The sequence below is a fragment of the Aptenodytes forsteri genome, unplaced genomic scaffold (genome assembly GCF_000699145.1).
Source record: "Aptenodytes forsteri isolate BGI_AS27 unplaced genomic scaffold, ASM69914v1 Scaffold240, whole genome shotgun sequence".
Lineage (NCBI taxonomy): Eukaryota > Metazoa > Chordata > Aves > Sphenisciformes > Spheniscidae > Aptenodytes > Aptenodytes forsteri.
The window spans coordinates 174,177-190,447 of record NW_008794855.1 but is presented as its reverse complement, the minus strand read 5'-3'; the positions used below and the strand labels follow the sequence as shown (position 1 = coordinate 190,447).

Here is a 16,271-nt window from a genome sequence, read left to right as displayed (position 1 = left end):
ACACATTAGAAAGTGAAAGATTAATGGAATACAATTATGGTGATTTTTTTTCTATTGTGTTCAGTGCATTTTTCAGCTGTGAATGTTTTGCTTTGAGAAATGATTTCTAATTGGTATGCCTTTTCAAAGACATGGAATAGCACTAAAACATGCATTTGCTATATAACCTTAATGAATGTATTTATATGACAGAACAGATAACGTGCCATACCTTGGAACTAGAGGACAGATCAAATTAATACTAAAAGTCTACTTCCTTAGAATTGAAAGAGCACAGAAGTAAAGGTTTCCTGAAGTATTGCACTAACATAGAAATCCTAATTACTAACAAGAGAATTGCCTTGGAGCTTGTGCTTTGAGTCTCACTCATACCTACTGGGAAGAGGGAATGCTCTGACAAAACCTAATACAGAACTTTAGCATTACATCCACTGAAAAATCCAACTGAAGTGGCTACTCAAGTGTTACTGATCTGTGGAACTACCGTGTCACTGCGGAACACTTTTAAGTACTAATGCATGACATTAAGAACACCAGACTGCCTCCAGAAGTTTTGTGATCACCTTGTATCTACCTAAAGCTTCTGAAACTAAGTGAAAAGGGTTAAAGGTAAGCATCCTTGAATTTTATGCGATAGCTGGGCTTAACTCGTCTGACATACTGGTCTTTTCTATACATTATATGCTGCTATTGAAGGTGAAACCACCTAATTTAAATTGAGCTATAAGAATAATATGTTCTGAGTTTTACAGATTATTTCAGGTCTTTCAGATCGTGTCAAACGTTGGCATTATTTCACTGATATCCCACGTACTGCATAGCACGACCAGCTGCTTTCAGGCTCGTTCTTTTTAAGTGACACAGAAAAAAGGTGACAGTATCCAATTTTCTGAAGCTGCAGGGGGTCACTTTCTCATGATGAGTACTGGAGCTAAGCTCGTATCACTACTTCAGCAATTTAATGATGGCTTTACTTGGTAAACGTTGATATGTGCAGCTGAAATCTTGTGAGATGGTGCAGTAAAAGCCATCCTCGAGGAAGATGCTGAGCTGGAGACTGAGGATGTATTCAAAACTGAGGGTAGAATGATAAAATCTACAGATGCTTTTCCCATACACTTGGGGATTACACACCCTGCAACGTGCAGAGAGATGCTATTCAAGCTACAGTGAACTTGAACTGCTGTTACCTGGATACAGCGTGTGCTTACTGGTAATGTTTTTCAAAACAGTGTAGGTTAACATTTAAAAAAATATATTGGGATCTCAATGTAATGCTTGAATTGTTCCATTTTACCTGAAATTCAAAAAGCAAAACCAGAAAACCCTGTCTATATTGGCACAGCTCAAGGAAGAAATACGAAATACAGAGTAACACCACTCACACAGCAATGGAGCTTTGCTGCGGGCAGTGACCCATGTTCGCAATCTCTTGTATTCCACTTCCAGGTGACAGCGTGCCTTTCTGGGACAGGGGCGTGGGCTGCTCTCACTGAAATGTAATACTACAACAGTGCAATAAGCTGGTAGTTGACAGTGGTAATAACCCTTTCTTTCCAAAGAAAACCTGGGGGGACAGAGATCTATTTCTAAATCCAGAAATCCTCCAACTGTTAGACAGGAGGAGGAAGGAAGGACTATCCACAGCTGGAAAGGTTTCGGGTTCTTATGCTGTAACTTTACACACATTTCATACACAGAGAAGCATATGTGCTTGATCAAACAGTTCCATTTTCATGCAAGAAGGAGCTAAATATGAAATAAACTAAAGGTTACACAAAACTAGCTAGACCAGTAACATGTCAGTGGATGAAGTAGCAAAGAATTTTGCCTGTCTACTGGATTCCAAACTTGAAATTAGTCTGCCTTATATCTAACAAGATATTTTATTACAGAGTTGCTGTTCATCAAAACTTAATCTCTGGCATTGCTCACCTGTAGATTCTGACAGAAACCAAGCTGGTCTGTCAGTTTTTCCTGACCTGCCAGAACAGCAGGAGACTATTTCAGCAATCACATAGTGGATTGTTAAAATTATGGTATTATAAACATACTGTTGCTTTAGTTCTTGATTTCTCCACCTATTTCACCATTGCTATAAAATACTTTGTCATAATTTATAAATGGAGCAGGCAGTTGTACTGCTTGCATGGTTATAGCAGCTGTGGACTTGAAAAGGAAGTCTTTCAGTATTACTTGAGAGTCCACAGTTCGTGTTTTTGGCCCCTTGATTCCAGGAACAACTGTTGCTCCCTACCTAAGGAGGATGTGACTTGCAGTTGCATAGGTTTGGTTGTGACAGCTAGTGCAGAGCAGGAACTCTCTTGAAAAATGCCGAGAGTTCACAACTGAGCTAATGGTACATCTGATGGAAGCGAAGGAAGATTACAAGACATCTGTCTAACCTGTTTTGTTTCTTCAGGGATGAATGTATGAAACGTGATGCTTTCGTAATGTGTTACCCTACTCCGATTTCCCCCTAGAAGTAGGAAATCAAAACGAAGTGCTGCAGTGAGCAGTAGTTAACTCCTCCATCTCTCTTTACAGAAGCGTAATGGTCCTTTCTTCTTCAGTTTAACGCTGTCTCTACTCAACATTTACATTAGGGAAAAAAGTTACTTCATACAGTTACACCCCCCCGCCCCCCTTTTTTTTTAAGTGTAATATGTCTTTGAAATCTTCAAATTGTCTACTTCCACCCTAATTTAATGAGAAAGCTATTTAACTCTTTGTTCTAGGAGTCTCTCACTGTTCTCTTGTCATTTTAAAATCACTGTACTTTTACAGAGCTGTGAAATGAAATGGATTTTTATGGACTTGATTTTGACAGTGCATGATCTTTTAACACTTTCCAGGTATCTAGAAAATGTTAAGAAGATAAACCACTCTGGTACATTAAAGATTCAGAAAGATAAATTTATAATGAAATCACTCTGTACATGTAACTATTTTATTTGGCATTTTTGTATTTAAATGGCTGTATTTATTTTCATGTCATGACAATTTATATATAACGTGCCATAATTGTACAGATAGCATGTTTTATGAGTATGGTTTCTAAATGGAAGATAACTTAATGTTTATATTCAATAAAATTATAGACTGTGTAACACAATATCTTAATTAAAACTACTTTTGAAATTGCTACCTGTTGTAAGTAGTGATGGTATTCATTTTTCCAAGCCAACCACTTTGATCAGATTCTCAATAGCGGTCTCAATCCCAAACAGAAGCAGCATGCTTCGGAAGGAGGCGGGTGCATTTTCAATAGTTGCCATCTTCTGCTCCAAGACTGCAAGAAAAAGGTAACAAAGCACATTCTTTTCAAACAGCTGCGCTATTACTGAAAGTAGCTGTCAGCAACTGTGGTTTTGGATAACACAGGTTACCTGCTGTCCAGAAGAGGAAGATGTATTTGTTTTGTAAGCCCTTTTAAATTAAACAGGAGGTGAAGCTTAGCTGCTTGCTAAATTGGGGTTTGTTTGCCTGGTTGGGCTCTGCAAGATGGATTTCCATTTTATCTAAAGAGATGTTGGCCAAAAAAGGGGACAGGTGTTCTGCCTGAAAGCTCAGAAACGGTCTCTGAAGTGAAGGACGTTACCTTGCTCCGGTACTTTAGTCAGAAGGTCCAGAACAGGTGTAGTTCTCCCTTCTTCATCTAGATGTATCTTCCAAACGATCATTAATTCCAACCTGTATCATGTGCACAGAAAAGTTAGTGAAGTGTTAACTAGGCAACTGTCTGTAAGGTTTTTTCACAGCAGAAAGTACAGCATTCAGGAGGTTCACACTCATTGTGCTCTTAAACAAAATTCACCTCAGGTCATGTAACTTGCCCATCTCTGTATTTGAGAATTAGAAATACTTCTGTTTTGAACCAAGGAAAACTGGTAATCTACTGACAAGCAAAGGTTAGTATTTCATTCCCAGGTACATTCAAATTTTCAACCTTAAGATTTTTTTCCCCTGGTTCTTGTCTTTGTCTCTTATGAACGGTAAGTTTCTGTGGAACAGTGGTAAAAAGTAAGATACAAAAGAAAATGAGAGAGCACGCTTCCCTCCCCCCCTGCCCCTTACACAATATCTGTGCCCTGTGGTCAGGTATTGTGCTTAGATACAGCATGAAAACAGGAAAATTGTTTCAGAAGAAGTGTTTGCATAAATAGTGATGTTCTGCGTTTGGAATAAGGTCCACCCCGATACTGTTCATGGCCTTTTTTAGAATAACGCATAGGGATAAATATATCCAAGGCCTAGACTCCTGCATTTTTTTTTTCTTTAAATTAAAAGCAAACAAATCTTAACCATCATTACTCCTTCAAGAGTCTTCCTGGTGTTTTTGCAAGGCTAATTACTATTTCCAGCTTTCGCAGCGGGACAGGATGACTACACCATACCAAGTGGACAATTAGGCAGTTGGCTTCTGCAGGGGGAGAGTTTTTCTTGTCAAGTACACAGAGATTACTCTAGAACAATATTCCTAGTAGTTTTGCTGCTTTATAACATCCCATCTGCTTTACCGCATTTTGCCTTCCCTTCCAATCCCTGCTTTCAGGAGTATTCCTTATTGAAAGTAAGGCTTTCCTAATCCAAAGCTGATAGGCACAATAACAAGTCATTGCGAGGAGGAAGCTCCCTTTCTCAGTGTTGGTTGAACGACGACTGTAAAAGTTTCCTTTAAATAGGATTTGCCAGCCTTTTGCCACTTCATTGTTACAAATCCTTTGAGAATTTGTGCACAGCTTGTTCTGGGATTTTGCAAACAAGTTAATATGCAAGTGTATTTTCTACCAACCCACTGAAATGATTCTTAAATTCTTGTATTTCATGATTGTGGGTGAGAGGAAATGTGTAATGGAACTTGCCAACACGAAGGGAAACTGTAAAATAAAGCAGCTTATTTTCTAACTGCGATGGTCTAACAACAATTCATTTCAGCAACCCAGAGTTAAAGCATTTAGTTTTAAGCGGCAGATTTGGCGCTGCGGTGCCGAGACAGCGCTATCTATTATGGTTTATTTGCTAGTTCCACAAACAAATGTGATGGAGGGAGCAACGCTTTATTTCCAGTTGTTTCTACATAAATTAATTCACGTTATAGCAAAGATGTAATAGGAGAAGGGACTGGTCTGATTCCTTCACAAAGCCCTTACAGAATTCCTGACAGTGATAATTATATTGTCTTACAGACAACTTCAAGGATTTTCTTTACTCAATTTAAAAACCCAAACCTGCCAGCATGTGTCTAGCAAGGATCCCGAACAACTCCAGCACGTGTGGTAGAGGAATAATGATAAATGGCAGCAAAAGGATCCCCTCCGCCTAACCCATTTCCTTCTAAAACAATGGAAATACATAGCTACAGTTGCTTTCAGTAACATGGTAACTGCGATTTTCTTTCCGTTCTTTAACGGAAGGAAGACCAAAGAACTGTGCTTCGCTTCAGTGAATTGTGATCATTGCACCTCCTGCCACAGAAGAAAGTATGAGCTGTAACTGACAGGCTGCCACACGGGCCTTCACCTGCGAGAAGGGATACGCTCCTTCGTTCAGGCCCAGGGGTGGAAAATAACTGCCTTATCTCATAGAGGACAGTTGCCCGTGGCCCACCCTGTCACAGTAAGAGGGGTGTTGGCCTCGGCATCTGTTTTGCCCATTGCTCTGGTCATGTAATGCAGAAAGAAAACCAAGATGGAACAAATCTAGTCGAACATGACATGTTTTCTGATGCATGAGAGGGAGGATGCATCCCACATTCCTACACTTTGAATTTAGCCTCTTCATTGTTGCATGAGCTTCCAAAACAGAGATAGTAATAGATTTTTTTTTTTCTTAAAATGCAGATGAAAAGCCCTGCTGGAGCCCTTTATTTTTTTCCACCTAGCTTTTTAAAAGAGTGGGTACCCACAGTAGCAACACAGTTGCTTGACTTACCTCACAAGGTCACATGCAGGCGGTCTGTACATATATTTTGGGGTTTTTTGTTTTTTTCTCCTCGTGTTTTTAATGTGTGGTTATAGCCCTAAAACGTAACGCACATCATCTAATCTCTGTGTTTAGAGGCGTTCTAAACCAAAGAGTGACTTAATGTTCAAGCAGACCGATTATGTATAGATTGTCAATATGCATTTCACAATCCTTCATCTGCATAAATCGAGAAATGTATTTATTGGCTTACCCAGAAAGTTTGGGGTTCCTTAGAATTAGATAATCTCCCAGCAGTCCTTCCGGAAGGGTCACAACATCAGGGTATTTGCCCTGTGAATAAAGAAGTTCAAAAGGGTATAAATTAGGTCACAAAAATCGGAGTAGACAAGGTGGTTTCTAGGTAGTGCTTTCCAGTTGCAGTGGATTTTAATATGCTGCCACTTTTAGCTTGCATTTTTAATAGTTAAGAGTAAGGATACTAATAGTTTAAAATTCTGACGTGCTTTTTAAGTTTTGATGGTTTGGGGTTTTTTTAGTATCATTCACGTGGTATCAAGAGGTACTTAAATTTGGTCACCTCAGAGAACAAAACAGTATCGTGCACCTGTACAAACAGGCCTTAGAAGTCCTTATGCAAGATGCAGGAAACCTTGAAAGAATATCTTTTAACTAAGTTTTTTTAATTTGATTTAATAACACACATTATAATACATCACAGTTTCACAAAAAAAAACCTTACTAGTACACTCTGTTTTGCTACTCCTTTTGAGAAAATGGATCACCAAGTTCCACGCAGTGCTCTGAAAGCATAAAGTAATAAAGGCAACGAGATACCAAAATAACCGTTATTACCAAGAGCTAATGGGACAATGGAGAATGACAAAACGTATACAACTACTGCCTACTATTAAACTTCCACATTACTGGGAATCAGAGCTATTTTCACTTACTACAGTGTGCAAAGATTGATCATCGTTCCATTACTTTGTTAGTACATCTAATAATTTACAGTCTTCAGTGTGTATATCTTGAATTACCTAAGACTCCTAACTTGCTGTAACTATTTTAAAAACATGTAAAAAAAAAGCAGAATAGTAGCTACGTATGGATCCTTTAGAAGTTATGCAGTATGCGAGACGATAGGTTACTCAGAGTACGAGGAGATCCGTACGGACTGAAATACTGAGAAAGAACACAATTACTGCGTCCTGCAGGGACATGCTATTGCAAAAGAAAACAGAATCTAGACGCAGCCTGTTACTGTGAAGACTTCAACACTGTTACTTGCTTGTACTGCCTTAGGTACTGGATACAAAGCTGTCTTCCAAAAATTGCAGTTTATAAAGCGTGAAAAGACTGTTAGCCTAAATCATTCTACAGAGCTCACAGGGCAAGTGGTATGTCTTATGGAAAAGGAGCAGGAGAGCTCGTCTTTGAAAAGCACTGGAGAAAATGAGTTAGGTTTTACAGGATTACGCCTCATCTGGCAGACTGAAATTGCTACCAGATGTGACCTTGCTCTGGTTTAGGAATTTATGACAAACTGAAGGGGGTTTGTGCAGAATGCCAAATGACATAAAACACATGGAATTTGCCAGTTTTAATTTCTACAAAGTATCTAGTACTGTATTCACCATAGGGATAAAGACCACGATCTATCCTGGGAACAAAGACACATAAGGGGCAACAAAGTGCACAGTAGTTACAGCATGAAAACGTGGCCTGACCTAAGGACACTCGCCTAGCAGAACAGGGGTCTTTTTTCAGCTTTACTCCCTGTGGATTTATGCTCCTCTGATGACAAAATAAAACAAGTTTTTCAGGCTTTCCTTCTCAATAACCCATGTCTTTGATATTCATTACGTGCCTTCATTTCTCTGGTATCATAGGTCTCCGAGAATCTAGCGATCTCTTGAGCTCCAGGTTGCCAATACTAGAAATTTAGGATTAGCTTGTACCTGGTGAACTCAAGAGTTGAGTTCCTCGTTCAGAAGAGATCCCAAGTATACCATAGCTAAACACCGAGTTGTGTTGTATCTTCATCCGCCCATACTGAGGCCTTTGGGAATCACAAGAGAAAATAGATCAGAGGCACTAGAGAAGAGTTCCAATTTTCAAGCCGCTGTAAAATGCACCCATGACTTGTTTGGGAGTTCCTGCGTAGCTGCCATAATCAATGCATTTACCCCCAGCTAGTGGGAGGTATTTTATGTTGTACAGAAACCAGAGGTGTCTCAAGGAAATCTCAAAGTGTTTAAGTTTCTGTTGCCTAAAAGCTTCCTCCTACCTGGGAGAGACTGCGCTGGTGAGTTCTGCACACAGGAAGCGGTTATTCTGTGCCTTCAATAAATGCTGTGAGAATCTGATCTTGTGTGAAATTCTCAGGATTTGGGATAAAATCCAGCTTCTTAGCAGGAAAGATCATATCTTAGCAGTCCACAAAACACACAAAAAGCCCAAACACAAATACCTACATCTCTCTTCAGGCGTATTACACACTAAAACTGAAGTAATAACAGTGGCATGAAGCAGTACCTCGCCCAGACCCACGTAAGGAGGTGTCTGCCCGTCTCACTTAAGGGTGACTCCTTAGAATGACAGCGCAGCAGAAGCAGGAAGCAAAACTACCGCACCCAGGATTATGCGAGCAATGTTAAATGCTGACACTTTAGGGAATAAAACCCAGGAAATGCAGTCACACAATCTACCTTCCATATTCCACATGTAAAACGTGATGTCTGTATCCCACAGGTAAAACGTGGGGATGTGGCACGTAAATGAAAAACCAGGCACACAGTATGCACAAGCTGCAGTAGTCCTGACAGAACTACAATTCCAAATACACTTTGTAGGTATCGGATTATCACCTCATATTCTCTGCTGTGCAACTGTCACTTTTCTAAGTTTTCCCCAGGGAAAAGAAAGGCCGAATAACCACCAGGGTAACAGAATGACCCCATCCACTGAAAGGTCCCTTGGGAAAGTCAGTAACTCCTATGGGATCTCGTGAAGTGGCCACTGGGCAACTGAAAGATATCACATCAAGGGGCGCGATACCAGATGGGAAAGATCAGCTACAACTGCATTAAGCAAAAACTGACTTTAATCAAGAAATATCTTTCCTCAGATGACTTTTAAATGTCAGGTTATGATCAAAACCAAAAGTCCATGCTATTATTATTACTTCTGGACGGAAATCGTTTTTCCAGCTCCTTCAGAAGTCCAAGCAGGGGAATCTCTTGGGAACTTTTATGTAAAGCAGAAATAGTCTCAAATCACAAAGGGACGACCATCATGATGGAATACACAGTCTTCCCTTTCTCCCATGACAGATTTTACACATACACACACACAGAGCCATCCGAGTGAATACACTTGGAGTTATCTATTTTTAAACAAAATAGATTATTCTTCAGCTGTTTAAAATTGCATTGCAATTTTCTGCATACTAAAACTCTTCTAAGGAAAATGTTTTAAGTTATTCAGCTTAGAAGCCACGACTAAGAATGCAAAGCAAAATTGGCAAGGCAGAAGCTACACTAAAAGACAAATTTGCTTCTAACCCACTTAGGAAGAAAATATGCTACTCTGCTCTTAGATGGAACAATCGTTAACACTTACTTGCAATTTTGAACTTGGCATTCTATAAGAAGGACTGTACATGAAGAGTGCTATGCAAGTCATGCTACTATGAGTCCCTCCATAGGTGTAAGCTACTTCTAAATTTACCAAAGGTGCTCCATTTAGGCTCTGATTTAGGGTGATTTATATGTATGTTTTGCCTAGCTAAGGCCACAGTATCATCCACATGGTGGTAACATCAAGGCCTTAAATAACAACAACAACAATGTAAACTTCAGTAATTCAAACGCAAATTATCTGCAAAAATGATGAAAATTCTAGACACCGTAGAATACCAGTAACAACACAATTAAATTCCAGAAGCATTAAACAATCAAATCCATTGCCACCAGTCTGCTACCCACTGCAAAAATTTAGGTCAATCCCTTAAGAAGGCATCAAGTGGGAAGCCATCCCAGCGTACTGCCCCATGCGCTCCTGATGAGAGTCCGAATTCGAAGTAGCTGTGTTCTCCAACAGCCTCATTCTCTGGTTTTAGCAGCAATCTGATTTTTAAATTACAGTAGTCTAACTCAGATAACAACAAAAGGAGTAATTTTACTATTACCATGATCAAGTCCTACAGATACTTAAAACCAGCAATCACCAGGCTACAAAATGAAATTAAGTGCAGCAATTACATTTTTGGAAATTAGTTTGTATTTCTACTTTTACTAAGCCTTCTGCTAGCCCAGATAACTACAATTCCATTTATGAGATCTGGTCTTACAATTTATCTGTCCTTATGCACATTGCTAAAATATTTGGTGCTAACTTCACCAAGAACTCTTATCCTGTAGTCACAAACTATGTTAATCTGTCATAAACTGAACGTCGCGTATACATTTTTCAATCAATTATCTTTCTAGAAATGTAATTTAAATTGCTTTGATGAGTTTCATTTTTAGATATTGGACAATACATTTGTTAATGCATTTCAATTAACTAAAATATTTTATCCTGTAAGACAGCTGTCACCAACATGAAAATATAACAAGGATTTATACTTTCCTGTATTTTTAAAGCACGGTGGCAAGCCCTAAGTCAATGAAAAACTTCTCCAAGAAATTTAACTTTTCTGGTACCAACATGCACCTCAGACTTCAACAAATAAGACAAAACAGTCTGGCAATACAATGTAACTGAGAAATGAGTAATACTGTATCTAAAAAGAAATGCATCCTCTTTTTTCTTCTTTCATTCCCCTCCACTGCTTGACTGGGCAAGAGCAGCACTGTATAAATTGATGTACGCTCAAAATCTGAATACAAGGATGAAAGAAAAACCTGTAATGTAGGCAGATGCAGATGTATAAGATAGCCATGGTTTTGAGAAGGTTTTGTCTCAAATTTGCATTTTTTTGAGACTTCTTTTGAACCGAAGATCAACAGGAAAAGTCTGGAACCTTTAGAATGTGCAAAGGAGAAGAGGAACCCATTGCCTGCAGATGCTGCAAGTCTGTCACATGCTTAAGTTGATGTTCTTTATGTTGAAGTTTTTGCTGCACAATGGCAGTGTTGAAGTATTCTTAACAGAATACTGTAAACACTAGCAGTGTCATTAAATATTACGCTCAAAGCCTGAAAGGTCCAAAATTTGACTATGGAAAGCGCCGTATCACAACATTCAGTAAAAGACTTCCAGTCTGATGATCTGGAATTACTGAGTCAGAAAGACAAACGGTTCACAAGGGGAAAATTCCTCCAGAAAGAGTCTTTGTTTTTACTGTGCTACACGTTAGATTAGATTTCGCCTCAAGTTTCATTTCAAGGAGCTTTTAAAAAGTATGTAAAGACAGACAGATGGTAATTACAATTTAAATGTATGAGCATAATCAGCATATCTATACTATGTCTCCTTAGGGATTTGTTTAGTATCCACCAAACAGAAAGCATTAGACAAACAGGAGGGATACAAATGTTTAGTTTTTTTACAAAGAAACCCAGCATTATGGCTGCCACACTTATTTAAATGACTCCAGTGTTATAAAGACAATGTCAACTATGGGCAAACCGAGCACCCTCCACTGCTTTAAATCTGGCCAAATAAACAAACACCAGTCCATTAAGTAACTACCCAACATCAACAGAAATAATTAAATTATTGTTAAATTGACTAGCTTTGTCTGCCAAGATCTGTTCTTGTATATGTAAAACTGATGCAAATGTAAAGTGACTGAATTTCCTCTTATTTTTCAGAAGCATCAGTCGCACAGGTAAAATATAGACTCGTAAAATATCGAAAAAACAGTGACTATAGAACGCTATATAACTTACTCTGAGAGAACTACTTAGAATTTACTGTCATGTGATACACCCCAGAATCTAACTGAGTATGTTTATCTTACAGGCTGACATGTTTAAATCTTTGTTTCTCCAGCAGCTTAATACTGGAAACAAAGGACTTTTGAAGCTACTGCAGTATTTGTAAAGCTTAAACATTTACACTGTGAAGGAAAAAACACTTTACCCCATGCCACACATTTTCTGGTTGAAAAAGAAAGTATTCTTTATATGCCATTTGATATTCTCTTCGGTATCTTTCCGTGGAAACAAATTCTGTATTACATAAAAACTGTATCTGGTATGTAGAGTGTTGATTACATTACACTCAACATTTACACATGGACTTTTGCTTTAAAGTATGTAATGAGCCTACGGGACAAGAATTAGAAGATGAAGTGAAACCTCAATCCACTGTTTTTCCCTCGTACAGCCATTCACTGTGTGTACGTACGTGTATGATTCACAGTTTTAAACTATTTTTGTAAGGTTTGTTTTTAAAATGAATTCCACTACAGCAACAGAGGAACATTTAGAAAGCAATTTATCCAGTTACACCATTATTGTCTACTGACATTTGGAGCAATGCTGTGGCTATTCCCTAACTTGGAGCAATGCAGAACTGGGATCTCACTAAAAACCAGTATTTTTTTTATTTTAGTTTCTAGAGCAAGAAAGTTTATCAGCATCCCAGTTATGGTAGTATCTCATAATAGCCTACTTTGGGAATCAGTGTCCCACTCCCTGCTTGATCTGTCTCTGTCCGTCATATGAGTTTGTGATAGATCTTCATAGAATCATAGAATCGTTTAGGTTGGAAAAGACCTTTAAGATCATCAAGTCCAACCGTAAACCTAACACTGCCAAGTCCACCACTAAACCATGTCCCTAGTGCCACAAAATTGTGCAATTAGAGTAAGAAACACAATACATAATTGCTGAGGTAGCATTCTACAAATAATTTGAATACCTAGGTCCAAGAAAAAAAAAAATCTTTCATTCTAACTTCCTTCTATACTAAAACATATGGAACATTAGAAACAACATAACACAAAATATTTCTGTGCTTCTCAAATGATAGCTAGCACTGCACAAAACCCACTTGATCAACTCCACCTTCTGCACTCTAGTATAATTTTACAGTAATTCCACAAGATGCAAATCTCCATCTACTGCCTCTTCTCACGCAGAGATCTATTCAAACTTAAAATGTTAAAGATGTTTAAAAAACTAATAATGCTGTACAAATTCTATTCACTTCTATACTTGGCTTTAAAGAAAAAGTATGGCTGAGTCCCATATCTGTTGGATTAACAACACTGATGTTTTAGGGAGGGCTGTGTGTGCTTAAATAATGTTTTCCTATTGGCCATTTTGTCATAATGAGATTCAGACTTGAGTAACAGACACAGAAACATGAGGAAACCTAGCATCAACACAGCCCTACTTGACCAGATTTTTTTTTTTTCAGGACTAAACCTAAATATCCATGCTAGGAAACGGGTATTGCTGAAGCTTCAGCACCAAAGGAAGTTCTGCATCCAAAACAGCATGTTCCAATGGCAAGACGCTCAAGTGGGGTGTACTATTAGCTTCCGCATTGCCACTTCACATGGTTTTGTGAAGAGAAAGAAAGACAGTTTGCTCTGTGCCTGAAAGATAACAGTGTTGTAACCTAAGGTCAATGATTTAAATTAGAGTAAAATACGGCAATCGTTACAGGAAATAGACAGTATGTTTAGCTAAATCTCAAAGCATAAAAATACAAACATTATTAGCACATCAGAGGTCAACTTGCGTCAGATCATTATATGCTTAGGAAGATGGCAGCATGCTTTTATTTTTGGATAAGCATAAATACCAGTTTGAAGCAACTGGGATATGTAATAAATTATAGCTATGAAAGTAATTTGTATCTACTACTGCAGGAGAAAAACTTTGACAAAACCTGTTTTTAAACAATAAAATATGAATTACAGAATTATAAAAGAGAGACATTTTATAAATGTGTTCTTGCATGCTATATTTTTTTTAATGTCTACACTGAAAACTGCCTAAAATACTTTGCAAGGGCTAGAATCATATCTTCAAGTATTCAAAGAATGGCACGTTGAAAGTTCAAAGCATAAAGGATCTCAAAAGTCACCATGAAGTTTCTCATTTTGTGCAATTAAAGGAACCGAAACCAAGAAAAGACAATGCACTTTCCCCCTTCAACTAAATTACACAGCATAAAAACACTGTATTTGCAAAATGGATTTATGAAACTTCACCACTCATAATTATGTCTCAGAATAAACGCATCTTCCATCTTCCCATCTAAGTACACATTTTACTCAAGTAAAACAGTCTTGCTGGTAATCTGTGTTATGCAAATTACACAAAACTACAAGTGTCTTCAGTACCAAAGTAGTTTACAAAAAGAAGCGCACAATGAAAAAGTAGTTTTGTCTACATGGCAGTCATATTACATCTTAACACACTGCTCAGTTCCCTTCTTTTAAAACTAAAGCCACAAGCAATACTACCAACATGCATGTTTCCTTTTTCGCAGAGGACAGTAGAGGAAAGGAGAATTTTGGGGGCAGACTTGAGGAATAACAGTATGAATGTCACTCTGAACAGGGGAAATCTTTGCAGAAAATGTTTACCAAAATTTCCTTACAAGCTCAGGATATGCCTGCTTTCCTCCAGTAGTATACGTACAGCTGGCTACTTGAATGAAAATTGCTCTGCATCCACCTAGTTTCAGACCTGTGGTTTTTTAGCAGTTATAGATCACTTCGCTAAGATTCAATCTTACAACTACCTCTTAAGTTAAGTCAATGCACTAGCACCTGAAACCAACTGGGAGGAAGTCTCACTTATCGCCAGCCCAAAACCCATGTAGCATTAGCAAACTGCCAATGAAGTTTCTTTGCTTTGTTCCTCTTTTTTTTTTTTATCCTTCAGTTGATTATAGCTTCTCTTTTTTGGCCCCTACTCTGCTTCCATTGCCATTTATTTTCCTTCTTTCACATTTCCATAATGTTATTTTTCATGCTTGAATCAACCATGATTTCAGTTTGTCACTATTCATTATGTCACTATTAATTTACCAGACTATTTGTATTTTCATAATTGGATCTAAGCTGTATGTCTACAGAAGAGCTAAACCAGCATTGCCTAGGCCTGAGTATGCATACTATTGTGTCTCTTACAAAGCATTTCCTTTCAATATCACTTTGTCATATGGTAACCATATGTTTATCTGCAACTTAATTACAGCAGACTGAGAAGAAATTAAATACATACTAGAGGTTTATTTTTAAAATGTGAGGAAAAATAGAATTAAATGAAAATGAAACCTCGGAAAGAAGAGGAAGGGGTATATAATAAACACTTAGCGAACACAGAAGTTGCAGATGTGTTTCGTTTACTGTTTTTTCTTGCTGGGGAAGAGACAAGTCTTCTCTCCGTTATTTCTCTTTAAAATTGTCGAGGCAAAAGATTTCCGCTAGTTTACAAAAAATTATACTCCTGACCAATGATGTGTGCGCATTTACAAACCAATGTTTCTAAAAGCAAAAGCACCAAGGTACTTTATTCCATGTTTGTTTCTATAGTAAATAGGCATATTGGAAATTAGAATACACTTCTCCAGAACAGCTGAAAAGACTTGCAGGCTCCCTCGGCTCTGCCTTCAGAGACTGCATTTCCCCACTGGACACCCTGCACTACCCCTAGGTTCCAAAATGATCTTCACCTATTAATGCCGCTCTCTTGGACAGTCACAGGCAAACCTGAAGATTACAGCGGGCCACGGGCAAGAGGCTAGAAAAGGAGCCCAGAAACCAAGAATGCTTCTGCTGCTACCAGATCGACTTCAGTGCAATCCTGTCAGATGTGTCATCTGGAACCGAGGGCCTGGATGTTGCCTGGCTCACAAAAGCCTGTCCTCCTCCTGGAAACAAGTCTACCGGCCCTGTTGATCAGTGTAAGAATATATACACAGATGAAGCCTGCCATCTGCTACTCAGGGAGAACACATTCCCTATTGTTTACTCCTATACCAGATATTATTGACTATCTACTTAAACTGAAGAATCATATCCTCTGAATTAGCTCTGGCTTTCTCTTTGCCTTTTTAAGTTTAAATAACCCCATTTTTCTAGATTAAAATTTTAGGGCTTACTAGTTATTTTATTTAACTTTTAAAACACACTGTCTTAATACTAAGATGGCTGTAGAGCCATCCTCTGCACAGTTATCTGCACAGTTCCAAGTCCAGGACTTAGTAATTCATTTGGTTTTTGTGGGAGAGCATTAACACTGCACCTGGGCATTTCTTTCAGTGGAAACCCACAGTAAACCAGTAGAGCTCGGTAGTTCTGTTCTTCCTCCGCAAGTTTACTGACATACTAGTTTTCATTACATTGTATTTTGAAACCCCCACCGCTG

The 16,271-nt window shown here is 38.3% G+C and overlaps 1 protein-coding gene across 3 annotated transcripts in view; it reads right to left on the bottom strand.

Moving 5' to 3' along the window:
- Positions 1–314: 314 nt before the first annotated feature.
- The window catches only part of CENPP (centromere protein P), a 169,426-nt gene continuing 153,469 nt past the window's right edge, over positions 315–16,271 (bottom strand). For all 3 annotated transcript variants that reach the window (XM_019470837.1, XM_009274616.2, XM_009274615.2), the window contains 3 exons: positions 6,179–6,258; positions 3,602–3,693; positions 315–3,292 (listed from right to left, as the gene is read on the bottom strand). In XM_019470837.1, coding sequence (XP_019326382.1) covers positions 3,171–3,292; positions 3,602–3,693; positions 6,179–6,258 — 294 coding nt within the window. In that variant the 3' untranslated portion in view covers positions 315–3,170. The remainder of the gene's footprint in view (positions 3,293–3,601; positions 3,694–6,178; positions 6,259–16,271) is intronic.